General features: G+C 36.9%; 1 protein-coding gene across 1 annotated transcript in view; it reads left to right on the top strand.

The window, feature by feature from the left end:
* Positions 1 to 1,639: 1,639 nt before the first annotated feature.
* pyroxd1 (pyridine nucleotide-disulphide oxidoreductase domain 1) overlaps positions 1,640 to 27,955 on the top strand; it is a 62,755-nt gene continuing 36,439 nt past the window's right edge. Inside the window, exons 1-3 of the mRNA XM_039769695.1 lie at positions 1,640 to 1,895; positions 12,125 to 12,205; positions 20,806 to 20,925. Of these exons, the coding sequence (XP_039625629.1) occupies positions 1,821 to 1,895; positions 12,125 to 12,205; positions 20,806 to 20,925 (276 nt within the window). The 5' untranslated portion in view covers positions 1,640 to 1,820. The remainder of the gene's footprint in view (positions 1,896 to 12,124; positions 12,206 to 20,805; positions 20,926 to 27,955) is intronic.

Here is a 27,955-nt window from a genome sequence, read left to right on the forward strand (position 1 = left end):
GAATTTTCCTGTATTGAATAAATTCTGCTTTTTTAATTGGGTCAGAAGATAATTACGAGAAGTTAATTACGATCAGATGCATTACACTAATAAACAATATGCGGTTAGTTTCAGTGTATTTATTAAGCCGCGTCAGGAAAATAAGGAATAACCACACAGGAACAGTAGCACTGCTTTGACGCTGGGTGCCGCCAGTTTGCAAAACCGAGCGGAGAACTTGCGTACGACAAGGTATGAGGTACCGTGGAAAAGTGCGTGGCTTTACGCCAAGTGTAGGTTTTATACATCACGATTTGAACGTGGAAAAGTTCTTACGCAACATTTCTGTGCGTACGCACCGTTTCTACATGAGGCCCCAGGAGAGTCATCTTTTTCATATTTGGTTTGGTCCTGATATCTTTTACCACCATTTTGGCAAGAGTCTCAATTATTTCATTTTTAATTACATTGGATGTGTATTTTGCGTTGTCTGGGATGTATTTTACAATTTCTGCAAGTTTGGCATCTTTTTTTATTGTGTAATCAAAGAACTTAAAGAAAAGTCCCTCCTCCCCACCTTCGTGTTTTGTGACCACGCAGAGCCAGTTTATTGACTGCAAGGAACTGAACGGCCTCCCCAATGCTTTTCACATAATATCCATTCTTTTCTGTCTGGGCTGAACCCAGTAGCTGAACTATGCTTTCACCCGTCTCTGCCCGGAGCCGATACTCTTACCATGCATACATGGCTCTGACGTGCGGGCTACTAGACGCGTGTTTGTGGATGCCGCCACCGTCTTTTTCTAGAGCTTTTTTCCAATTAGCGTACCCGTGTTTGGTGATTATGTCCTCACGGTCCGAATTAGAAACACTAAATTTGCGGCTGGCAAAGCAAAAGCTGGTATCACGGACAACAGGATATTAGAGCCATGGTCGAGACTGATACCAGCTTGCACTAAAACATCTGAGTGTCTTTCCGAATGCGCGCTTGGGATAATTAATTAAAATGGGCCGGGATGGGCTATCCATATTTAAGTCAGGCAGGCCAGCCTGTATATTTTGTTGAAGGCTGAGGTTTGGAGTACCCGACACGGGCGCAGAGCTGGAGGATTGTGTAGGCTTATCTACATATTTTTGAGTTTCAGTTTCCGACGTGGGTGCGCTGTGCTCCGTGTTGGTAGCAGCGGTGCTGGGCTCAACCGTGGAACCAGCAGCTTACGGAGGGACAGAGGTTGAAGATGTCTGCTTTTTAATAAGCCGCCTATGCATAGCCTTTGGTGTTACCAACCAGAAAATAAAACAAGAATGGAACATATACGCTGTTTTAATTAAAGAATGCGGTCAACAGGTTCAAAACGTGCTGCAAAATGTTCGGCGAAGTAAACTGTGAGCAGCACGGTGCCTGTCTAATTAGAAAGCAACTCAGTTTTGAAAATCAAATGTTATTCTTCTTCAGAGTTTTCATTGAACAGACAGAACATTTCGCCGGATGGGCACGGCTTGTCTCTGAGGGTACAGTGCCCACCCCAGCCCCTCCCGTGGTGACGCCTCCGTGACTCGAGTTTCCAGAATACGAATGAATCACAAACCGACGTTTTCCGTCGCTGTTGTCTGCCTGCGTCCGGTTGCTAAGCAACTGCAGGGACCACGAGCTCGAGCTATTTTGTCCCATTTAGCAGTCCGTAGCAGACTCGTGTCGCATCATGCTGAGCCGGAAGAATATGAGAAGAGTGGAGTTATGAAGTTGCTTTAAGATTATTTATACATGTTTATATTTTTCGACAAATCTTAACGTTGTCAGAAGCAGCACCTGTCTGGCTTAATGAGTGTTTGCTGACGTAATGGAGGAAAGAGAACAGCGCTACGAGTTTATCATTGTAGGAGGGGGCATCGCAGGTGTTACTTGCGCCCAACAGGTGAGCTGGAATTCCAAAAATAAGAAATGTATGTTAGCAACGACTGAGACACGATTGAGTTATCAAACCAAATATAACTTGACCCAAGTAGTGTGTTATGTAGACCACGAGAGGGTGTACAGCCAAGCAGAACAGAGTTGGTCACCCCTTAAAAAGTTGCAGTAAGGCTGTTAGAACATTTGCTTTGACAACTAGAGAATTCTTCTATGAAGCAGGACAAGAGACCTTTTAGAGAGATGGGTATGTGTAAAAAACTTGGTAGGTGTATTACAGTGCAAGTTTAAAGTCATGTTTGCAAAGTGCAGTTTTTCTACACATGCATATAGATAGTGGTATGCTAGATAAGACAATGATTAAGACATCAGCCAGGGGAGGACCACAAGCTAGAATAATTCTGATGAAATAACTGCAATATAATTTGTTACTCAGTTAAATGTAATGCTCCATTTAATAGTGCTTCACAACACACTCAGTTACCACCCATGTCCATGCATTTCTTCATGTGACAAACCCGTTTTTCAAAATCTTGCTGACATTTTCAAGTTCTTGAGCTATAGTTTGAATGTTTTGATGGACCTCTTTTCAGACTGAAATGGCTTACCACACAGCAGCTGCTTGATTTTTGGGAAGAGCCAGAAGTCACAAGGTGCCAGATCTGGGGAGTAAGGAGGAGACTCAAAGAGGTTGAAGTCAAACAGCTTCTTAGAATGGTGCACCAGTTGTGAAAGGTGAAGTCGCAAAGAGGTGGTTTGGGACAACCAATCTCTAGCTGCTTAAAAAACTGGGTCAAGCAAGCTTCTATATAGGCATTGGAGATCGCTGATGTTACTGTCTTTCAAATGGAATTGCCTCAACAAGGTCATCATGATGGAAGAAGATGGTGAACATGACTTTTATCGTTAACTTTACACGTGAAACTTTGACAGGATGCGCTTTGCCTTTCTTGGTCCACACCATGGACTTTTCCTTGGTTTCAGCATCCATTTTGTACAACCAAGCCTCGTCTCCAGTCACCAGTTTCTTGAATGTCAGCAAAATTTATGAGAAACCTGCCAGAATTTGACTTGATGTCCCTTTTTTTCTGTGCTAAGCAGGAAAGGCACCCATTTGGCAGATTTCTTTCATGTAATCCAGCCACTTGTGAAGATGGAAATAGAGGATGGAGTAAATATCTTTCCAAGGATATTAAATTGGCATATAACATTTTTAACACCAAAATCTTTGGTGGACTTGTGAAAAAGGGAGTAGTAAAGTTATCTTAGGAGTGGCAGTTCAGTAGCCATATAACCTGTAACCATTTTGAGTGAATTCCAGACTACACCTATAGAGGGTGCTGAGCACAAATAGGTACAATCTAGCCTTCCTAAGAAGGAAGTATTGAAGTATGAGAGAGTGTTCTGCTCACTGATGTATATGACCAGCTCCTCAGATTTGTTCTCCTGGCAACATTCTATCTGTAACCTGGCCGATTGTGTTTACAATTCAGAGCAGGACACTACATAAAGGTCCTAAATGGGTAAAGAGTACAGCAGTGGGCTTGTTACACTGCCCGTTGGCTGTGTTAAGGAGCAGTGATCAGGAAGTGATGCTGGCATTGCACAAGTGCATGGGTTAACCAGCTACTGCAACGATAACTCCCAAAATGCAATTCCATTCGGTGTCATCTAATTTCTCGTTTAAGTACTTGGTAATCAGCTTTGATGGAATGGAATATTAAATGTTGAACTACAGTGCATTCAGAAAGTATGCAGACCTCTTCATGGTTTTATATATTTTTTTGTGTTTCAACCTAATGCTAAAATCATTTAAACTATTTTTTGCCTAATAAGCAATACAGAATATCCCAGAATGGCAATGCGAAAACAGGAGTTTAGAAAAATGTCCTAATGCATTAAAAAATAATCACATTTACACAAGTATTCAGACCTTTATTGAAGCACTGTTGGCAGAGCTTACAGCCTGAAGTCTTCAAATTTTGAGACTTCCTGCCATTCTTCTCTCCGTATCCTCTCAAACACACTTAGGTTGGATGGGGATTGTTGAAGGCGGCTATTTTCAGTTCTTTTCAGAGATGTTTGATTGAGTTCAAATATGGGAACAGTTACAAAGTTGTTCTCTTTTCCTGTTGGAAAGTGAAACCTCGTCCCAGTCTGAGCTGGTTGTCATTTTGGACACCTTAGTACTTTTAATCCTTTTAGCTTTTCCTCGAATTGGACTAGTCTGCCAATTCCTTTTTCTGAAAAACACCTTGCAGCATGATGCTGCTACAGTCGTGCTTCACTGTTCCAATGGTATTGCACAGGGGAAGAGCAGAGCCTGGTTTCTTCTAGACATATCACTTTGAATTAAGGTTAAACAGTTTAATCTTGGTTTCCCCCAGACCAGAATAATTATTTTTTTGCACAATCTGAGAGTTCTTTTCTGTGCCATTATGCAAACTTCAAGTGAGCTCTCATGTGTGTCTTCCTGTGGAGAGGCTTCTGTCTGAAGTAAAGTCCAGATTGGTTTATTGTTGCAGTAATGGTTGTCTCCCATCTCCATACAGGCTCTGTGGAGCTCATCATGTTCTTGGTCATCTGTCTTACCAAGGTCCTTTTCTCCAGATTGCTAAATATGACTGAGCAGCTAGCTCCAGGAAGAGTCATGTGTGTTCCAGACATCTTCCATTTAAATGTTATGGAGGCCACTGTGCTCATGTGAACCTTCAATGCTGCAAAAACTTCTTGCAGCTTTCCTCAGATCCCAGTCTATCAACACAATCCTTTCTCTAACCTCTGCTGGCAAATTTTTTGACCTTGTGGCCTGGGTTTTGCACTGACACGTATAATCAGCTGTGAGACCTTCTTAAGACAATCATGTCCAATCAACTGAATTTACCACAGGTGGACACCAAACATGGGGCAGAAACATTTCAACGATGATCAATAACATGAGATGTACGTGAGTCAAATTTCAAATGGTATAGGAAAAGGTTAGAATACTTGTGTCAGTGTGATATTTTTTTAGGTTTTAATTTTAGTGAATTTGCAAAAAATATATAAAATCTTGCTTTTGCTTTGTCATTCAGGAATATCTGTGTTGTTTGATGATGATTATAAAGTTAATTTAAATGATTTCTGCAACATAAAAGAATGTGAAAGAAGGAGTTTGAATACTGATTGTGTTGTATATTCTATAAACAAAACTATGGGCAGAGACATTTTTATTATTTACGTGTTTCAGATAGTCGGAGGATTTCTTCATGAAAATTTTGAAATGCAAGTCAGGATAATAGATAAAGCATGGTGAAACGAAAGGTGCACTCAAAGTTGTCAATTGCCTTATTTTTTTTAACAAATTTTTACAGGAAATGATCAGTTGTTCCTTTTAAATTTGAGCTTTCCTTTTCTTAAAAATACCTTTCCTTGGTCTCTAGTGCTTCACAATTGTGATCTGCTGAAGCTCAAAATGGAGTAATCAAAAGAGGTTTATGTTTAAGAATTGTTGAAGCTCATGAAGCTTAAGAGAACTAACTACAAAAACATGTATTAAGACCTAGGCTTCTGTCAGTTTACATTCAGGCAGATTGCAGTGGCAGTGGATGTCCAGCAAAGATCTCAGTAAGAACATGCAGTTCAGTGTTCAAGGAAATGATAAAAATCCTGGAAACACCCAAGGATTTACAGGTACAGTGCATCCGGAAAGTATTCACAGCGCATCACTTTTTATACATTTTGTTATGTTACAGCCTTATTCCAAAATGGATTAAATTCATTTTTTTCCTTGGAATTCTACACACAACACCCCATAATGACAACATGAAAAAAATTTACTTGAGATTTTTGCAAATTTATTAAAAATAAAAAAATTGAGAAATCACATGCACATAAGTACTCACAGCCTTTGCTATGAAGCTCAAAATTGAGCTCAGGTGCATCCTGTTTCTCCTGATCATCCTTGAGATGTTTCTGCAGCTTAATTGGAGTCCACCTGTGGTAAATTCAGTTGATTGGACATGATTTGGAAAGGCACACACCTGTCTATATAAGGTCCCACAGTTCACAGTTCATGTCAGAGCAAAAACCAAGCATGAAGTCAAAGCAATTGTCTGTAGACCTCTGAGATAGGATTGTCTTGAGGCACAAATCTGGGGAAGGTTACAGATAAATTTCTGCAGCTTTGAAGGTCCCAATGAGCACAGTGGCCTACATCATACGTAAGTGGAAGAAGTTGGAAACCACCAGGACTCTTCCTAGAGCTGGCCGGCCATCTAAATTGAGCAGGGAGAAGGGCCTTAGTCAGGGATTTGACCAAGAACCCGATGGTCACTCTGTCAGAGCTCCAGAGGTCCTCTGTGGAGAGAGGATAACCTTCCAGAAGGACAACCATCTCTGTAATCCACCAATCAGGCCTGTATGGCAGAGTGGCCAATTGGAAGCCACTCCTTAGTAAAAGGCACATGGCAGCCCGCCTGGAGTTTGCCAAAAGGCACCTGAAGGACTCTCAGACCATGAGAAACAAAATTCTCTGGTCTGTTGAGACAAAGATTGAACTCTTTGGTGTGAATGCCAGGCGTCACGTTTGGAGGAAACCAGGCCAATACCATCCCAACAATGAAGCATGGTGGTGGCAGAACTGGGAGACTAGTCAGGATAAAAGGAAAGATGACTGCAGCAATGTACAGAGACATCCTGGATGAAAACCTGCTCCAGAACGCTCTTGACCTCAGACTGGGGGCGACGGTTCATCTTTCAGCAGGACAACGACTCTAAGCACACAGCCAAGATATCAAAGGAGTGGGTTCAGGACAAGTCTGTGAATGTTCTTGAGTGGCCCAGCCAGAGCCCAGACTTGAATCTGGTTAAACATCTCTGGAGAGATCTTAAAATGGCTGTGCACCGACGCTTCCCATCCAACCTGATGGAGCTTGAGAGGTGCTGCAAAGAGGAATGGGCGAAACTGGCCAAGGATAGGTGTGCCAAGCTTGTGGCATCATATTCAAAAGACTTGAGGCTGTAATTGCTGCCAAAGGTGCTTTGACAAAGTATTGAGCAAAGGCTGTGAATACTTACGTACATGTGATTTCTCAGTTTTTTTTATTTTTAATAAATTTGCAAAAACCTCAAGTAAACTTTTTTCATGTTGTCATTATGGGGTGTTGTGTGTAGAATTCTGAGGAAAAAATTAATTTAATCTATTTTGGAATAAGGCTGTGACATAACAAAATGTGGAAAAAGTGATGCGCTGTGAATACTTTCCAGATGCACTGTATTTCCATCTGTTGGTAATGTCAGTTATTATGAGTTAACAAGAAAGTAATTGAAGGTGAGTGGTGTAAGGGGCGATTGGGGTTACCAAATAAACTACTGCCCTCCAAAAAAAAAACAAAAAAAAAAAAGACATTGTGGCTTGTTTTGAGTTTGTGCAAGATCATGTTTGTGTTCCACAATGGTACTGAACATGGTCAGTGGATAAATGAGATTTTTTTTGTTGTTAATACTACACATTGCTATGTTTTAGAGAAAGCAAAAATACCTAATACAGACACCAAAACCTCATCACAACTGTGAAGCATGGTGTGGGGAGCATTGAGCTTGTAGTTAGTAAGGGCTCAAGTAATTCCACAGCTAGATACTTTTTTGGCCCCATTGCAATTTTTTATGTATTTATTTGAATATATTTTTAGATAAGCTATAGTCACATGTATGAATAGTAATTGTCTTACTATATGGTTACATTTACTTCACCTCCATATCTGCACATAAATGGAAAACTCTAGGTTCATAATACTCTTCCTAAAATAATGATAAATACATAACACAGCATTTAAGCTAACTGTTCTCACAAGCCTTCTAAACATCCGTTTTTATTAGCTAGAAGAAAAGGAAGATGTATTTCGATTACTCCATTGCTTATTTGTAGATTTCAGAACTCCTCCTCAAACTCCCCATATCTAAAATATTCCAGTTCAGTCTTCATGTCCTGCACAATTGATATACAGCTCTAAGACTCAGGGCTTACTGTTGTGAGCACTGAAGTCGAAAACCAATGAGATAAACACCAATTTAAAATAAAAAGCAATTTCCTTAATATTTATTCTTGGTGAGTTAGAGAGACTGCGAGACTGAACCAAAGCCCCTATCAGACCAACTGATTTTAGTTCAAGCAGATTAGCCTAAAAGAAAAATGTTCTCTCTTTTATCACCTAGCTTTTTCATTAGCCAAAGAGAGACCATTAAATAACATAACAGTTCATTTTGAGGTCATACATAGAGTACTGGCTACATCCCAATTTATGACATACAGGAGTATACCAAAAACAATGGACTACCAGACACTCATGTTTTCTAAGGAATGTGCCCTTCTCAGTACATACACGCACAAACCCAATTTAAGCAGTTTTCTTAAAGTTCATTGCATTAGTTATAAAGAGATTACATTCTAATAGCTTTAATATCTTCATTAGATTATATTTGTTTGATTAGATTAATAATCCTTATTTATTAATTCATAAATGACATTTTTGTCTTATTTTTAAGCAAGAGTGAAGAAAACGGTCACATTGATTTATAATATCACAGGGTGTTCTGTTAATATCAAGAGGTCAGCATTTTCACATAAAAGAATGTAAGCCAGTCACATATTCTGTGCATAAACAAAATTCCTTTCCTACCTAAACGAAGATCAAATCATGTAGAAGTATAAAATCATATAGTTCTCTGCAGCATGAATAATACAAAATACAGTCATTGGTATTTTGTGAGTTAAAATACTTATAATCATCTGCAGTGGGCTGGCGCCCTGCCTGGGGTCTGCTTCCTGTCTTGTGCCCTGTGTTGGCTGGGATTGTCTCCAGCAGACCCCCGCAACTCTGCAGTTAGGATATAGAAGGTTGGATAATGGATGGATACTTATAATTATTACAGTTAATAATGTTTTTTCTGCTTTCTCACTGTCAATCCCATTACACATATCTTGGCAATTGCTTATTTAGCTTTCTAGTGTCTACAGCCAGGAACCCTCCCTCCAGACAGTCTGTAAACTTTTTATCCATATACATTTAGTAATGGTCTTTTGCTACTGCTAACTTGTCAGCACCTCTCTACGGGTCAGGAAATAAAAGTAAAATCATGTTCTTGATGTCAGTCTTCAACCATTTTCATTAAGATTTCTTGAAGGAGGGTAGTCCTACCAGTTCTACCAGGATAGCCTTTTGATTATGCAACAACTGCCATATTCTTTTTTTGCAGTGGAAATTTAACGTGGAATACATTATTGCCTTCCCGCAAGACCAACATTCTGCTTGAGATAATAATGCTAATGCATTTAAAATCCTTTACCTTAATGTAATGCATATAAGAATAGTACCAATCTGTTTTCCATCAAATTTTGAAGTATGAAATGTACTACAGTCAATCAATCCTTATGGTTTATTTGATAAGCTAAAGGAACATATTTTATTTTACACAATAACATAGTCAGTTGCAGGATCTTAGGTTATTTTGATTCAATTTATTCAGACAGCCTTTATGAGAAAATATGAAAGAAACTGACAGCTAGATAGATGGGCTGCTTGTTTCATGCTGGGTTGACCCTTCATTGATTGGTCACATTAAGAAATGTGTTGCTCCCTGAAGGCTCATGACACAACAAGCCAGTCTCAGCTCTGGTGATTTCCCTCCACACACATACACATACCCAAATAATCCTCCAATTTTGCCAACCACACTTGCACGTCTGATAATAGATGAAAGGCAAATGCCAATTATCTCATTTTAGTGAAGAAGTTAAACAATAGAAAAAGAGCAGTTAATTTAATAAAGTTAGGAAATGCAAAACAGGGAAAATAAATACTAGTACTGTATTTGGATAGATACAATCATGTACTATTCTATCAATAATTACTTAATAATGTACTTTCAGCTTCAGATATTTCCCATCCCTCATATTTCTATAACTGTTTTCCTTGAATAGAAACTGATTCCATAGGGGGAAAGGAAAAAACTCACATAATGATGCATTATTTATACAGTTACTTTATCCTTATGCTGTGTATTAATTTCCTTTCTCCAGTTCATTTCAGTGCCCTTTGTGGGTGCATTGCTTTTCCCACTTTTGTGATAGTATTGACCCTGGCATCTTCTACTGGACAATTTGTTATTTAGCCGTGGATGCTGCTTATTTCACCAATATATTACACATCCTTGTCTAACATAAAGTCAAATCATGTTCTTGATGTCAGTCTTCAACCATTTTGGTTAAGATTTCTTGAAGGAGGGTAGTCCTACCAGTTGTACCATAGAGTTTACAAGTATAATTTTACAGCACTTACTGTATAATTTTACTGAAGCCTGCAGTGTTTTCCAGAAGTCCAAGTACATGAGATTGGTAATACTGAACTTTCTGTTTAGGTGCTGAGGAAGCATTAGTTAATGTAGTCACTTTCCATGAGTTCTTAATATGTTAAGCATTTTATATGTAGGAGTTGGATATTTTTGTTGTCTTTGTTTGTATTTAACATATCTGGTATTTATTTTTTAACTATTTTGTTTAATTAACCTCTCCAGAGTATTGCTCCATGATTTCACAGTTTGCACCTTCTACCTGTGTTCTTTCTTTCCACCTTCCAAAGACATCCATTTTCGGTTAGTTAGCATCTCTAATATTTTCCACGTGACTGGAACCACTGCCTGGTGCCTGCTTGGCTGCTGGCTGTGAGCTGATTAGGCATTTGCTCCCAATGATCCTGATCTGGGTAAGGTGATTATAAATTGGATCGATGGCTGGATTAATTATAATATTTCATTGTGAGGGAAAAAAAGTAGATTATTTAATGTGCTAGTGAGTCCACATATGGAGCATCATATTATTTTCTCCTAAACTTACTACAAAATACATAGCAGCTTTTGATGTTATGCAGAGAAGAACAATCAATGCATTCTTGGACTAAAAGGCATATTCAGCTCTGACAGGATAAGGGAATATATTTCTTTAGTCTTGTGCAGAGGGTAATGTGTAATCTTTAAAATTATAATATATATAATATATAATAATTGATAAAAGTGATCTTTCCAAATTGTTTCATTTCAGTAGTGAATCATGTACTCAGGAATAATGGTGGAAGATAAGGAGAAGTGCATTCAAAATGAAAATATGGAAGCATTTATTCACACAAAGCGTCTCACATACACTACCCAGATACTGTATGTAGTTGAAGCAGACACCATCACTTTTTAAAAAATATGTCTTGATGAGATTTTGGGATAGCTTATGTAGCAATTAATTTTACAAGCTTGATGGATTGAATTGATTATTGTTTGTCTTATTGTGTTGTGCCTAAAATAAGATGGTAATTGTGTTGCTTTTAGGGGATAATGATCATACTGCCATTTCTTGTTTTTATCATTGCTGTCATATTTATGAAGTTCCCTTTTTTAGAGACATTCAAATTTGATCGTAATGAGGCCATTAGCACATTTATGTCTGGTTTACTAGGCATTTATACAGCTACATCAAAAAGAAGAGTATCAAACCTTTCCCCAAATTTGATGTCAAATCTGAATGGATCTGGGCACATACCTTTATTTCCTCCTCTAATGTTCATACCCCTTGCTTTATTTTTCTTTCGGTGATAATCAAATACCGGTAGTAGAATTTCCAGTATGAGGGAAAGTGATTTGCTTGGGCATGCATACAGAAGGCTTTTTCTATATTTGAAACATTGTCATAGTGAGCTTATTGACATGAACAATAATTTAGGGTACTGTGACATTTTATTGGTTTATGTTTTTTTTTTGTCTACAGAATGCATTGTATTGTTCAGAACATTTTAGGAAGTGAATTGTCTTTTAATAAAATAAATCAAAATCCTCAAACCTTCAAAGATTGACCACTTTATTTGTTTTTTATTCTACTTAAGCTAGTTCTAATTCATTAGCTGCATTTGAACTCCTCTGAAAGAACCAGCGTAATTTCATGTAACAACCTTTTTGAATTATTGTCCTTAGTAGACCCTGGTGGAAAAGATACATTTCTGTTAATTAGAAGCTTCAGGTAAATGAGTACCGAACAAGACTGTATAATACTGAGGATTATTTTGACAGTTCCCTCTATACAGTGGTGACATTTTCAAGCTTATATTGTCATTTATATTCATGAGTACTTGTTTCTTAATCAGAAGTGTTTCTTGAATCAGTATGAAATCATGTGAAGTGTGGTAAATCAAATTAACATCTTAATATTTTTTACAGCTTGCCTCTCAGTTTCCATCAGATGTGGTTCTGCTTCTTTCTGCTTCACCTTTAATCAAGGCTGTAACAAATTTTAAACAGGTAAGGTAGAAACATATCGTGGCCCGCCGCCATGGTGACCTTTTTTTTAGACGGGTGTCATTTCAGCAGCCTTTTATTTCCAGTACTTATGATCATTTAACTGGTTTTCATTTAAAACTACAGTGTTTGGACTAGAAAGATGATGTCCCTAAAAAATTAAGTTTATTAATAGGCTTTAAATTGCAAAGTGAGAAGTGGCAGGTGGCAAATGACCTTACCTTTCACAGGTTAGTGTACTTGGGATGCTGCCATCTTGTTTGGTCACGGCTGGTGTCCTTTGCTAGAGACTGTGACAAGAAATGTTAGTTTCTAAATTAAGAAACCATTTTACTGCTTGGGTTTTGTAATTTTTTTTAAGTGCTTTTTAATTTTGATCATTATGAAAGGCTCTAAACAAAATCAAAACCAACTTTATTGATTTTACCGGTCATTTTTTTACATTTAGTACATTGATAATATACATGATGAAAGTTGTTTGCCTTTAGAAAGTATTTACTATGAAAATATTATATTTGTTTTGTTAGCTTGTACATATTTTTTGTGATTGTAGATTAATACTGTTAGTCAGTAGCTCTTATGTATATTTAATGTTGAGCAGAAATGATATCAAGTAACTGTCTTGTCCTTCCTTTATGGGAAAACTACAGATCTAATTTAGAAACGATACAGATGTTAAAGAAAAATGATACATCTATTAAAAACAAAAGAATGAGATGTAGGCAATGGTGTTGTTTTAAGCACAGTCAAGTTAACAAGACCATATGTGATATTAACCCATGTGAGATTTTTGTTTCATTTAGATTTTTTTCCCTGTAGTGCATAGCTCAAACATATAGGCTATACCATTATCAGTCTTTAAACTGTTAAAAGACTTTGAATGTTTTTTTTGCATTTCTCTGTTTTCATTAATATTTGCCTTCTACATTAGCACCTCTCATATTTGCAAAGGCTCACACACAGCACTTATATTAGTCCTCAACACTATAAAACCATAAATATATAGAAACAAAGTGTTGGGCACTAACCAAATGTGACTGTTTTCCAATTTTGAATTATATCTACAATGTAAAGGTCATGTTTCCTCAACTATTTGTAGCAGTAATCCAATAAGCACCCACATATTTTGTTTTCATGAAAATTTATATTCATTTATTTGCTTTCAGGTTCTAAATTCAACTTATTAAAAGATCTGAAAAAAAACATACAGTGCCCTCCATAATGTTTAGGACAAAGACACATTTTCCTTTGATGTACCCCTCAATTAAAACAATTAAAATGTGATTAAAGTGCACATTTCAGACTTTAATCTAAGAGTATCTGCATACATTTTGGTTCAAACCATGAAGAAATTGCAACAGTTTTTCCACATGTACCCATCATTTCTGGGCACCATAATGTTTGTTACATAGCAATGATCGTTATATTAAAGCAGTCATATGTAGTTCTTTGTTGCAAATCCCATGCATGCAATACCTGCTTGAAGTCTGCGAGTCATAGATATCACCAGGTGCTGAATATCTTCTGTGGTGATGCATTGCCAAGCTTCTGAAGCAACCATCTTCAGCCCCTGTTTGTTTCAGGGGCGTATTCCCTTCCTCTTCAGTATATGGAAGGCATGCTCAATTTGATTTAAATCCGGTTACTGGCTTTTCTATTTAAGAATTTTCCATTTTTTAGCTTTGTAAAACTCCTGTGTTGCTTTAGTAGTATGTTTGGGATCATTATCTTGTCGTAAGATGAAGCACTGTCCAATGAGCTTTGAGGCATTTACTGGAACGTGAGTAGATAATGTTTCTGTACACCTCAGAATTCAGTCTGTGAATTCTGTCACCAGTTACTGTACATCATAAATAAAGATAAATGTGCCAGTACCTGTGCCAGTCATACCTCGCCAAGTCGTAGCACCCCCCACCATCATATTTAACAGATGAGGCGTTATGCTTTGGATCTTGGTTTTAATACTTGCTCATCACTATGATACAGCATCTTTCAGCGTGGCCTCTGTATTTCTGTTAATAAAGTTTGATGTGGATCAAAGTCTCAGACACATACACATCTGCCTCTTGCGGACTGTTTCTGATCTGTCGGAGAGGCATTTGGGGCTTTTTTTTTTTTTTTGTTTTTACCATAGTGAAGATTCTTCTGTCATCAGCAGTGGAGGTCTTCCTTGGCCTACCAGTCCTGCTGTGATTACTGAGCGAAGTGTGTTCTTTCTTCTTAATGATATTCCAGACAAATGATTTAGGTAATACTAAGGTTTTACCAATTTATGTGCATTTTTTTTCTTGTTTTCAGCATCACAATGGTTTCTTTGACTTTCATTGGTACAGCTCTTATCCTTGTGTTGAACAATGGCAACTACAGACTCCAAAGGTAGTCTGTAGGTAGAAGCAAGTCTAGGTATCTCATACCTGCAATGAAACACACCTGAGTAATTGCAAACTCCTGTGATGCCAATTATCCCAAACATTTTGGTGTCCTGAAGAGGGTGGAACATGTATAAAAAGTGTTGTAATTTCTACATGGTGTGACTGAAATGTTCACAAATACCATTAAATGAAAGCCTGTGATGTACAGTTTCTAATCTGAATTGTTTGATTTGTAATATTAAATTGTGTAGAAGGTAAATCAAGGAAAAATGTTTCTTTGTCCCAAACATTATCGAGGGTACTGTGTAGGATTTGAACATGTGCAGTTTATTTAAACTGCAAGCTTACCTGAATTAAGGAAACACACAGGATGCACTGTTTATCATCCTAGTTTCTTCTACAAAGATGACTTTAAATTTCAGTTGCCTTCTTGTTTAGTTGTGATATTTGGTGTGAATACTTTCCTTATTGGTAGTGTCTCATTTAACTTTGCAAAACACTTTTAAAGCTGACATTCTGTAAAAATAAGAAAATGAGGGGTCTGAGCTGGGATGGCAAAAGTTTCTTATATCGGTTTTAAATGTACTGAGGCACATGTAGTGTTGCAGTACATGGGCATTGTTAGAACTAGATTAATTAGTGTAAATGTTTCCAGATCTTCAGGACTTTTATACTCTAAATAACATATTCAGTTTAATTTAGATTATTCTTTTATAGTGCTTCAGTGTACAAAGGCTCAGATTGCTTACACAGGTTTCCACCTTAATAAAAGGACAAGTGTCTGTCTGGGTGTTTATTGGGCTGCTATATTCCTGCTATCCAACAGATGGCGCTTTTACAAATCCTGTACCAAACAGCAGACTCACTGCACTATAAACATTAACACTTAGGTCGACATTATTACTTAGGCTTCAACCTGTCTTAGATGGGTAGCACAGTTAGTATAAATATAATATTATTAACATTAAAATAAAAAAAAAAGAAACTTGCATCTCAATACATAAACACACAAATGAAATTAAATAAACAGTTAAACAGAAATTGGTTTCATTGGTTAAATGTAAATAAAGGTATGCTGTTATACAGTAAATTCCTATTAATACAAGAGTTGAGCTATGGCCAGTTGAGTAGAGAAGCAAACAAAAATTCCAGGGAACATTTATAACTAGAGAAAGCACACCTTTGTAGCCTTCATAATCCTGAATGTCAGGAAAGGGTAAAACCACTATGCTTTCCCTTTCGTATGCACATGTTGCAGTCCATGACTGGTAAACTCTAGTAAAATCAGATTATCTGGTTTTGTGCCAGTAGCCAAGTGCCACAGCAGTATATCAATGCACTTCTACTTCTAATGTTACTGCTCGTAATATTTTGGTCATGTGTAAAGTCATGAGCTACCTCAGGAAATACCTTTCCAGATGTGTTTTGTATACAATTCACCTTCTCTCATCATTGTATCTGTCTGCATGAAACAACTTGGTTCCCAGTACACCAAATCTGTTGAAATTTGGCACACTTACACTTACAAGGAAATTTATTGTAAAACGTATTTCCATTCAGATATTGACATATTTCCAAACTCATCATTTTTAAAACAGAGAAATATGCTGTGTAACTTTTGACAATTATAGATTAGTAAATCTTTTCAGATTTCCCAAAGTACAGGTTGCTTTAACTGGAATATTTTGTATATGATAGTCTTTTACTCATTTGACTGCCACTGCTGCAAGCAAAATAGTAAATACCTATTGATATTCGTCCCATAGAAGCAACTCCTGTGGTTGCATTTCAAGTTGCATGATCATCAGTTGTAGCAGTTCACTTCTCCCACTCCTTGAAATCACAGCAGGTAAGCTACATGATGGTCCTCACTGTATTAGTAAAAAATACAGGCAGCTTGTGTAGAAATGAATAAAAGAGAAAATGAGCCACCTAGCCATAGCTTGATGACACATTATTCATACAGTGAATAAAAATGTACTCGTGATTTCCGTTATACCCAAAACAAAAACCTATACTATGCTATTAACAACCTCACAGCTACATCTATACATTATAAGGATTCAATATTTCTCTGATACTATAATTTATTTGCAAAGCTGTGCAATAATCTCCCGTTCTTTACAGTTGGATTCAGTCAACAGATTTAGCTTAAAACTTCAAACAGTACTTCTTCAAAATATTTGAATTTTAAGAAATTTGAACTACAATTAGCAATAGACCCTTCACAACAACTAACAACAGGACATCAATCAATTAAATTTTTTCATCACATGCTATTGTAAAGTGCTATTAATAAACATTTTATGTATTCTGTTAATGTTATTACAGTTTATTATTAGTGTTATTTTTTAATATGATTCAATTTTATGAAAAATATTTGATGAACAAAATGTGGTAACTGTTTGATGAAGTTACTAAAAAATGGAAAATGCTCCATCTTGCAAAGTTAAAGTCTGTGAATACACCTGATCATTACATATTGTTTAAGTTTTCTTTCTTGTGTTTATTGCCAAATCCATATTACTGTCTTGGTGCACCACTGGGTACTTGCACAGTATTCTTTAACCCCAGATAAAGTTTAGAGTTAAGGCAGCCTTGCTTTTCCTTAAAAGCACTGCCTTCTTTAGTAGTTTTACTAATTCTTAGAATTTTTGAAATACTGGCATTTTGAGGGATTATAAGTACACTCTCCAAGGTGTGCATTTACATGTTCTTTTGTGTAAAGGGGAAGGCAATGTCATTTAAAGCTTTATACAGTAGATATAAAAATCACAGATTTGTTTGTAATAAAGAAATGAAACCAAGATCAATTCTGTCAGAACCTTTTCCACCTTTTATTGCAAAATTGCAATATATACAAAAAGGTGAAAACAAATCAGAAACTGTTTAATAAAAAAAGGAAAAGTTAGTTGAAGCACCTTTTGATTTTATTACAGCACTCAGTCTATCAGTTTGGCTCATCTGGACTTGTCAATTTTTGCCCATTCCTCCTTGTAAAAAATTTCCAGATCTGTCAGATTACAAGGGCATCTCCTGTGCACAGCTGTTTTCAGGTCACCCCACAGATTTTCAGTTGGCTTAAGGTCTGGACTCTGGCAGGACCATTCCAGAACATTGATCCTCCTTTGATGAAGCCATTCCTTTGTTGATTTTGATGTATGTTTTGGGTTATTGTCATACTGAAAATGAAGTCACTCTTCATCTTTAGCTTCCTAGCAGATGCTTGAAGGTTTTGTGCCAAAATAGACTGATACTTGGAGCTATTCATGATTCCATCCACCTTGACTAAAGCCCCAATTCCAGCCGAAGAAAAGCAGCCCCAAAGCATTATGCTGCCTCCACTATGTTTCACTCTGGGTATGGTGTTCTTTTGATGATGTGCTGTGTTATTTATGCGCTAAACATAATTTTTTGAACTGTGGCTAAATAGTTTAACAACCTTGGTCTCATCAGGCCATAACACATTTTTTGTATATGGTTATGGGAGACCTTTTTGCAAAGTTTGTCCTTCTTACCCCACAACCCAAGCATATGAAGAATACAACTCATTTTTGTCACATGTAGGGAACAATCAGTACTTCCCAGGAAATACTGCAGCTCCTATAATGTTGCTGTAGGCCTCTCGGTGGCCTCTCTGACCAGCTTTCTTCTTGTCTTCTCATCAGTCATGGAGGGATGTCCTGATCACGGTAGAGTCATTGTTGAGCTATATTTTAATTCTCCATGGGATGTTTAATGCTTTAGACAGTTTTTTGTACCCTGTCCTGATTGACATCTTTCAATGATGAAATCCCGTTCATATTTTAAAAGCTCTTTGCGGACCATGGCTTTTGGAGTATGTTACAACCAAGAGGATATCGGAATAATCCTACAGGAAAAGCCAAAATTTATTTGAGCTCAGTCAAAGCCACTTTCATTGATGTCAGGTATATAGTAACTATTATTTGAGATGAGACTTATTGTGATTGGCTGATTCTGAACGCAGCCACATCTTTGATTATTAAAGGGTGTGCACACTAATACAACCAGGTTTTTGTATGATCCCACCACCCTTTTCACTAAACAGTTTCTGATTTATTTTGATATTAGAAGGTAGATTTTCAGTTTGGCCTTAAATGTATTAGTCAGTGTAATGACTTATGCATAACCGTATAATTTCAGTTTTTCTTAGCACTAGTAATGATTCTAACAGCAGCACAGACTCCTTGTGACCCAAAACTGGATAAGCAGGTTAGAAAATGGGTAGATGGATAAAATGATAGAAATATAATGATTTAAATGTTCTGTGGAACGGTGTCGCAGTGGTAGCGCTGCTGCCTCACAGTAAGGAGACCTGGGTTCACTTCCTGGATTCTCTCTGCGTGGAGTTTGCGTGTTTTCCCCGTGTCTGTGTGGGTTTCTTCCGGGTGCTCCCACAGTCCAAAGACATGCAGGTTAGGTGCATTGACGATCCTAAATTGTCCGTAGTGTGTGTATGTGTGTCCTGCGGTGGGCTGGCGCCCTGCCCAGGGTTTGTTTCCTGCCTTGCGCCCTATGTTGGCTGTGATTAGCTTCAGCAGACCCCTGTGACCCTGTAGTTAGGATATAGCAGGTTGGGTAATGGATGGATGGATGTTCTGTGAATAAAGAATTTCAGTATTCAGTTTTGCTTGAATTAACTTTGTATTCTGCATAGTGATTAACTATCTAAGCTTCTTATTTTGTAAATTAAAAGCAAGTTATGACACAGGCAGTTATGTGAGTGCTAAATTTTATATATATATATATATATATATATATATATATATATATATATATATATATATATATATATATATATCTCACAAAGGTGTATATCAAGACAAAAAAGATATTAAAGGAATCTTTGCATTTTTAGGCAGAAAATATGTGACATTTTAGGAAAGGCTTTTGCCATGTATGTTAGGGTATGCGTCTATTTGTACCCCATCTTTCTCAGAGGATTGGAGCTCACACTATCATATTAAAATACATATTTCATTTGCTTTGAAATTTTAAAGTCGGATGCTTTCTCAATGCCCCTCAATAGATTCCGCTATTCTAATTTCCCTATAGCAGATAATCAGTGAAACTTCATTTCATACAACATATTTTCCATACAAGGTAATTTACAAGCAACTTCAGATATAATTCATAGCAGCTAAATAAAGATGAGCTTTACAAACTGGTGCTTTTCAAATTTTACTGAAAATATTGTAATATTCTAGCACCCAATCTTTCCCCAATATCCTTAGGTGCTAATAAAAAGATCAGTGGCAACCAAGCAGTATAACATATAGTGATACTGTTTGTATAACTTGGTCATGCCTTTTATTCTGAGAAAGTGAGAACACACCTGAGTGAGCTTCTGTGTACCATGTTTAATTCTTGCTTTGTCCTTTTTCAGTGGCCAGATCTGCGTATAGTATTTCAGACCTGGTCTCAATGACATGTTATAGACACAACAGTGTTTTCAGCATACAGTAGCATAACATTTTATTTTACATTGTTTCATGCATGTTGCCTGGAGGATGAAAATATGAAAATATTGATGTGATGTAAATCTTTTCAGAATTTGGTTTGTAGATCAGTATTAGCCATCATTTTTGATGACCCTCAAATCTCCATGAACTTTGTGCTTGTCTATATTAAGCTTTATTTCCTTCAGTGCTTCTGAATTGCTTTTACTGACATGTTAGTATATACTATCTGTCCAATTTTGGAATGATCTGTAAATTTTTCTCGTCAGAATTGTTATCATTAATATAAATTAGCAAGGGTATCTCTGAGGTATATCAAAGATTATCTCACCTCATGTGTAGCTTTTGCCTGTCTTTTGTTTTTTTTCTTCATTTGTATAAACAGTCAGAAATCTAACTTGTAAGATAGCACTGCTACGATTGGCTTCCAGCTTCAAAATGAATCTTCATTACAAAATATCAAATGCATTTTACAGGTTTGTTATTTTTTTATTATTTTTGTCTGCGACTTCAGAAACCTGTTTTAAGAAATTTGTTTCTGTATGTATTTTTCATAACCTGAAAGCATTATTGGTCTATAATTGCAGGGATCCATTTTTATCGCTTCCTGTCATTTGGAGTTGTATTTGTTCATTTGTAGTTATCAGATTCTTCTTAAATCAGAAGTGATTAAAGGAATATGCATACTAAATTTGTATAAATATTGCCTTTCATTTTCATGCAGTTCTGTATGTGAATATTTTGTTTGAAGGTCTCAAAAACTCTGGAAGAATTTGACATTGAAGAGCAATCAGCAAGTGCCTTACGAGAAAGCTACCCCAACATTCTAGTCATCGAGTCCACCGTAACAGAACTAAACACAGCTCAACATGTAAGAAACTCCTTCCAGTACTACTCCTTTTTATATTTGGAAGTTATTATATCTTCAGTTAAAGAAGTGTTTATTTAAATTTCTGTTGTCCAAGTGCCTTGAACAGTGGGACTGTTTTGACTGAAAGAATCGGCCTTCTTGACATTCAGAGTAATTGTCTGTCAAAGTTTGCTTTGTACCACCTGATAATTTCTTTTTTGTTTATTTACGCTTAGAAATAAATCTACCTTTTAGTTGTTAAGAAATAAGAAAACACATGAAAATGTCCATCTTTAATTTATTTGAACAGCGTTAAGAACATCGGTGGAAATGATCAAACCCACTTTTTTATTCTAGGTAAAATGTTGTCAGATCAAACTTCAGTCTCATTACTTTGCATCAGTTGTAATGTTTATATGAATGTATAAATCTATATTAGCACTCAGACTAATTGTTAGTGAAATATTAAGATGCATGGAATTTTAGCAGTTGTCTAAATCATACTGCATACTGTATTCAACAAACACATACAGTATACATTAAACATGCCTCCTAGTGACTAGTATATCACAAGATGTCATGACTTCTCTTCTAATTAGTACTGTTTTTTGACAAGTTTTTTACTACATAAAGTAATATATATGTTCTGGAATAGTATTATCTCATTTTTTATTTAGGAAATACTACGTACAATTAGTATACTACAAAGTATTAAACAAAAAACAAATTTCATAATATTTAAATATCTTGGCTGGAAAAATTCAAATGATCCCATCACATGAATAGACTCTAAAAGGTTATTACTGTACATACTCAAGCTGCGACAAACGTCTTTTTGAAGGAGTGACAGGTGTGAATGATAGGGGGCGCACTCGCTCCCTTGAACCCCTGTCCACGACTCCAGACACCAGGTAAAAGTCCTCAAGTTGACTTTATTTTGTCGCCACAGTGCACAAAGCAGAATCTCCTCCACAATACTCATTAAATAACCAATAATACACAATAAATCAATAATACACAATCCTCCAGCTCCCAGACGCGTTGCCACCCTTCCACCCAGCTCAGCTCGCCGTCTGGGAGCTCCCACAGTCCTTTTATAATCCCTGACCCGGAAGTGTTCTCAATCCCCAGTCCATGTGACTCTCAATCACCTCCGGGTCAGGTAAAAGTTCTTTTCTTCAACCCGGAAGTCCGTCGCTCTTCCTATGACAAACCTCCGGGTCACAGGGCATGAAGAAGCCCTCGGTCTTCCTTGCAGCTCCCTCCTGTGGCCCCCACGGCATCCAGCAGGGCTTTGCATAAAAACTCCATTGTCCATGATGTCCTGCTGGTCTTCTGGGGACCTCCATGCTGCAAGGAGGGCTCCACCTGGCGGCTTGGGTGTATTGGCCGGGATAAATGGCCAGCCATCCTTCACACAGGGCATTTTGCTCATTGATGCCGGGATAGGTGTTTTTTCCCAGAAACTTTAATCACAAAAAGGAGAATCTAGACATTGGACAAACTAATGGATATTCTAATATTCATCATTTAAAAAATAGTACATTGCTTTGTAGCCCTCATATCATCTTGCAATTTCCAGATAAGTGAATGTAATCATCAACATTCTTGTTTTGTTTTTAATTATACAATATCATACTGGTCAATTTGAACTAAGATATTAAGTCTTTATATGTTACAGTTAGGTCCATAAATATTTGGACATAGACAACTTTTTTCTAATTTTGGTTCTGTACATTACCACAATTAATTTTAAATGAAACAACTCAGATGCAGTTGAAGTGCAGACTTTCAGGTTTAATTCAGTGGGTTGAACAAAAAGATTGCATAAAAATGTGAGGCAACTAAAGTATTTTTTAAACACAATCCCTTTATTTCAGGGGCTCAAAAGTAATTGGACAAATTAAATAACTGGAAATAAAATGTTCATGTCTAATACTTGGTTGAAAACCCTTTGCTGGCAATGACAGCCTGAAGTCTTGAACTCATGGACATCACCAGATGCTGGGTTTCCTCCTTTTTAATGCTCTGCCAGGCTTTTACTGCAGCGGCTTTCAGTTGCTGTTTGTTTGTGGGCCTTTCTGTCCAAAGTTTAGTCTTGAACAAGTGAAATTTAATTGGATTAAGATCAGGTGACTGACTTGGCCATTCAAGAATTTTCCACTTCTTTGCCTTAATAAACTCCTGGATTGCTTTGGCTGTATGTCATTGACCATCTGTATCATGAAACGCCACCCAATCAATTTGACTGCATTTAGCTGGATTTGAGCAGATAGTATGTCTCTGAACACCACAGAATTCATTCGGCTACTTCTGTCCTGTCACATCATCAATGAACACTAGTGTCCCAGTGCCACTGGCAGCCATGCACACCAAGCCATCACACTGCCTCCACCGTGTTTTACAGATGATGTGGTATGCTTTGGATAATGAGCTGTTCCACGCCTTCTCCATACTTTTTCTTGCCATCATTCTGGTAGAGGTTGATCTTGGTTTCATCTGTCCAAAGAATGTTTTTCCAGAACTGTGCTGGCTTTTTTAGATGTTCTTTAGCAAAGTCCAATCTAGCCTTTCTATTCTTGAGGCTTATGAGTGGCTTGCACCTTGCAGTGCACCCTCTGTATTTACTTTCATGCAGTCTTTTCTTTATGGTAGACTTGGATATCAAAACGCCTACCCGCTGGAGAGTATTGTTCACTTGGTTGGCTGTTGTGAAGGGGTTTCTCTTCATCATGGAAATGATTCTACGATCATCCACCACTGTTGTCTTCCGTGGATGTCCAGGTCTTTTTGCGTTGCTGAGTTCACCAGTGCTTGCTTTCTTTCTCAGGATGTACCAAACTGTAGATTTTGCCACTCGTAATATTGTAGCAATTTCTCGGATGGGTTTTTTCTTTTTTCGCAGCTTAAGGATGGCTTCTTTCACCTGCATGGAGAGCTCCTTTGACCGCATGTTGTCTGTTCACAGCAAAATCTTCCACATGCAAGCACCACACCTCAAATCAACTCCAGACCTTTTATCTGCTTTATTGATTGAATGAAATAACGATGGACTTGCCCACACTTGCCCATGAAACAGCCTTTGAGTCAATTGTCCAATTACTTTTGAGCCCCTGAAATGAAGGGATTGTGTTAAAAAATGCTTTAGTTGCCTCACATTTTTATGAAATCTTTTTGTTCACCCCACTGAATTAAAGCTGAAAGTCTGCACTTCAAACTGCATCTGAGTTGTTTCATTTAAAATTCATTGTGGTAATGTACAGAACTAAAATTAGAAAAAAGTTGTCTCTGTCCAAATATTTATGGACCTAACTGTGTATATTCATTCCCTGTTTGATATTTCCATAAGGAAAGTAGGTGTGCACAACATTTTGCCTCTAGGCAAAAGAAAGCGTACCAATAAATGTCATTAAGCCCAAAAACAATCTTTAAAATAATGCTTAGTTTTACCACACTTCAAGCGCACAGCTTGTATTTGGAAATTATAGTATGCATTTGATGTAGTCTGCAAAAACAGGGTTTTACTTATTTTTATATGATATCGCCTAGCTTTAGTCTCATTAAAATTTTGAATAGTTAAAAATGCAGGACAAGCTGTCAGTTTTAAATGAGAATAAGTATAGACATTATTTAATTTTGTACATGTACGTTTCCATGAAACTTGCCTTTACTCTGTACAAAGGTTTAAAAAATATGTTTTGAAAAATTCAGAGCAACCCAAAATTCAGTATTCAAATAGATTTTTATTTTCTTTAAAATTTGGTTTCAGATTATAAAGGCTTACGCACAATGACGGGTTTGAAATATAATCATCCATTATACCAAAATGTCATCATTTGCATTAAACACATTTTCTAACAGTGTAACTGTTGGTATAATCTTTTCAGTTTTTAATTAACTGTAGACATGAGAATTCATGCACTACTTGATTTTATTTTCCTTTTATTGAGTAAGAGATTTATGTCTTCTGTCAATGACTATTACAAATTTCCATTTTTTTTTTGTAAAAATATGTACATTAAATTTGTAGTTATGAGTACTAATAAGACTCAGATAAATAGCTTTAAACTCAATAGAGTAAAATGTTCTGCCTTTTACTAGGTTAAGATTTTCTTTCGGCTATGGACAAATATAGCTCATTTTATAATCCTTCCTCCAAACATACTCGCCTCAAAATAGGCAATAGGAGAACAAATCACTAAACCATTACAGAACACTTAGATTGACTTTTTATAGGTATGTTTCTTATTTGTTAATGAGTAAATATATTTGCAATATTAGTCAGTGTGAGGAGTAAGTGTTAAGGAAAAGTGGGAATAAAGTGAAAGACAGTCTGTTTTGAAGAGCAATTGGGTAGCTGTTCCTGGAAAATGTGAAAGAAGCTATCATGATAAGACAGATTTTTTTTTTCTTGAATGGAGCATGTTGTTGCCTAGCAAAACTACCTTTGCACCTAGTGTTCATTTTGACCTTGCAAAATTATCAGATGTCAACGTTGTGTCAGATTTTTTCCCTCACATACTGCATTAAGCACATTAGAGTGGGAAGCTTACTGCATTAAGTGAAGTGCATTGAAGTAATAGTGACTCATTTGCTTATTAAAAGCAAAGCAGCTTTTGCTGTTAATAATGGCCTTTGTTAAATATTGTAAACATGAGAAAATTACTTCCAGTATTTCAAATAAAGGGTTAATAGTATTTTATGATGAAATTTCACAGCTGCTGGGAGATGCCTGTGAGTTAAATCAAATTTAATTAGGAATACAGTGTGATTCATGCAAGGCCAGTAATGAATTAATTAAGCAAAACAAATCCATAAATGTGCCCTTAGTAGGACACATTTTATTTGTATGTATATACCACATATATGTGTGTTCAGCTACAAATAAATGTAATATGCATATTAAAGACAATGAAGTAAACAAAACAAAAAAAAAAAAAACAAGTTTGGTCAGATCATTTAAAAAATTTACAGGCGTTTACTTTTCTTGAGAAGAGAGTTTAGAGACACTTAAGAATAATAAACAGAACAAAAGAATTTTTATCTAACTGCCAGATTTTAAATATGTATCTGGATCTGCAGCTTTACTTGTTCTTGTCCTCTCTTTGAGGTAGGATAGGCATTTTCCTATTTCTTTTTGTTTCACAAAGCCACATCCTGTCCCCTCCTAATTTTCTCTGTGTCACTGTCTCTTTCTACACACACATACATCTGTGCTGACTTCATCCCACCAGTGAGTACTATCACCATATTTCTGTACATATTGAATTTTAAACCATCAAGACATTTGTGTGAGATGCATCGTTGCTAGCCTTTATTACAATAGGGTAGTGTAGCGTATCTGTACTTTGCTTCAAGGAAAAGAAGTCTAAGGTCTCTTAGTCCATTTAGTACAGCAATTTTTCCAAATTTTGATAACACTTCAAACCTTTTCTTACTTTCATATTCTGTCTGTGAAAGTCATGTATAGGAAACAAGACAGGATGCATCACTGACAGACACATGCTTACTTTGAAAGTGCTCAACTTAATGGCAAGTATGCAAACAAAATTTGGACCCCACAAATTCTAGGAGGGTAAGGCATGTAGCAAAACCAGGAAAATCTACAAGTAAGTCCTCAAAGCATATGTAGACAAGATTGGTAAACTTCATTAATGCCTGTAATAATTGTGTAAAGACAGAGTTGGTCCACATTCCACACCCAAAACAGTTTTTGCATTTCACCTCCTTGAATGTAAGGTTCAGAAATCAAGTGGAGTCTTCATTCACATACCCCAGCATCAGCCTTCCTAGGGAGACTGGAAAGTGTGATTCTTTAGTAATGTGAACACATTCTGTTGCTTCGATTTTTAAACATTAGGACCATCACCTCAGGCTGCCAGTCCTAAGGACATTGTCCTATGTTTTCGTAAAAAACTGAAGAGACATGTCAGCCAAAACATCCCCACAATATTCTATGCTTTCACCATTTCTGGTTGGATTTCATCCACAGCTGCGGCCTTGCCACAATGGAGCTATTTAACCACCCCAGTGACCTCAGCCACAATAAGGAACCCAAGGTCAACAAATGTTTTTAACAATGTCTTTTTTCAAGGAAACATAATTATGCTTGATTTAAGAGTTCCTAAAAGTGTTTCTTTCAATTGATGATATCTCCAAGTTGAGACCGTTTCCCCAACTCTTGCCAAGAACAGCCATATAAAGTTTCACCAATCCTTTTAAAAAGTTATTTGCCACAGCTTCTTTGAGGCCATCCGAACGTTATACTCCATGGCCTCACCAGAAACCACCCACACATGGGCCTTTGCTTCGGCCACTGGCACCTTTTTGAGCTAGTGGTATATCTCAAATAAATGTAAATGCCATTCTGCTAATATTACATGGAAGAGCTCTTTTTTAACTTGATGTCTTCCCTCATCACTGGTGTCCACAAACCAGCCCTAGGGTTTCTGTTATGGCACATGCCAACAGTTCTTTAGCGTAAGCTCCACTGGACACAGTCTGTTTAAATGCAATGTCCTTGACCACTCCAGAGATGCTGGATCAGCTCCTTGGGAGGTGAAAGCTGAACTCATTCCAAAATGAGACACGTGATAATAATTCTTACTATACCCTCTCATCATACTTGGATATTGTAGACCTATCCAGCTGGTCCCATATGTGTTTATGCCAGCTAACAATCAGATGAAAGGTAATAGCCGTTTTTTAGCCTAAGCATCCAAAATATACAACCTTAAATCAGATGAGAGAGTTATAAAGTTGATCATTGACCCTTGGCACAAGGTACTGTGGTAGCAAGTGCACTAACATGAAAAACTTTTTGTTTAAACAAGGTGTTAACTAGTGGCAATCCTTGACTAGCATTGAAGTCATTTCCTGCATAAATATTAAAGTCTCCCAGTAGTACTACATCAGAAAATGATACCCTTTCAGGGACCTGATTCAATGCCTTTAAAAAGGGTGAATAATCTGAAATGTTATTTAGTGTATAGATTCAAAAAACAGTCAACATTTTCGACTCTGCAGCTTAAAGTCATATGGAAGCCACCCA

Source organism: Polypterus senegalus, chromosome 11, assembly GCF_016835505.1.
Source record: "Polypterus senegalus isolate Bchr_013 chromosome 11, ASM1683550v1, whole genome shotgun sequence".
Classification (NCBI taxonomy): domain Eukaryota; kingdom Metazoa; phylum Chordata; class Cladistia; order Polypteriformes; family Polypteridae; genus Polypterus; species Polypterus senegalus.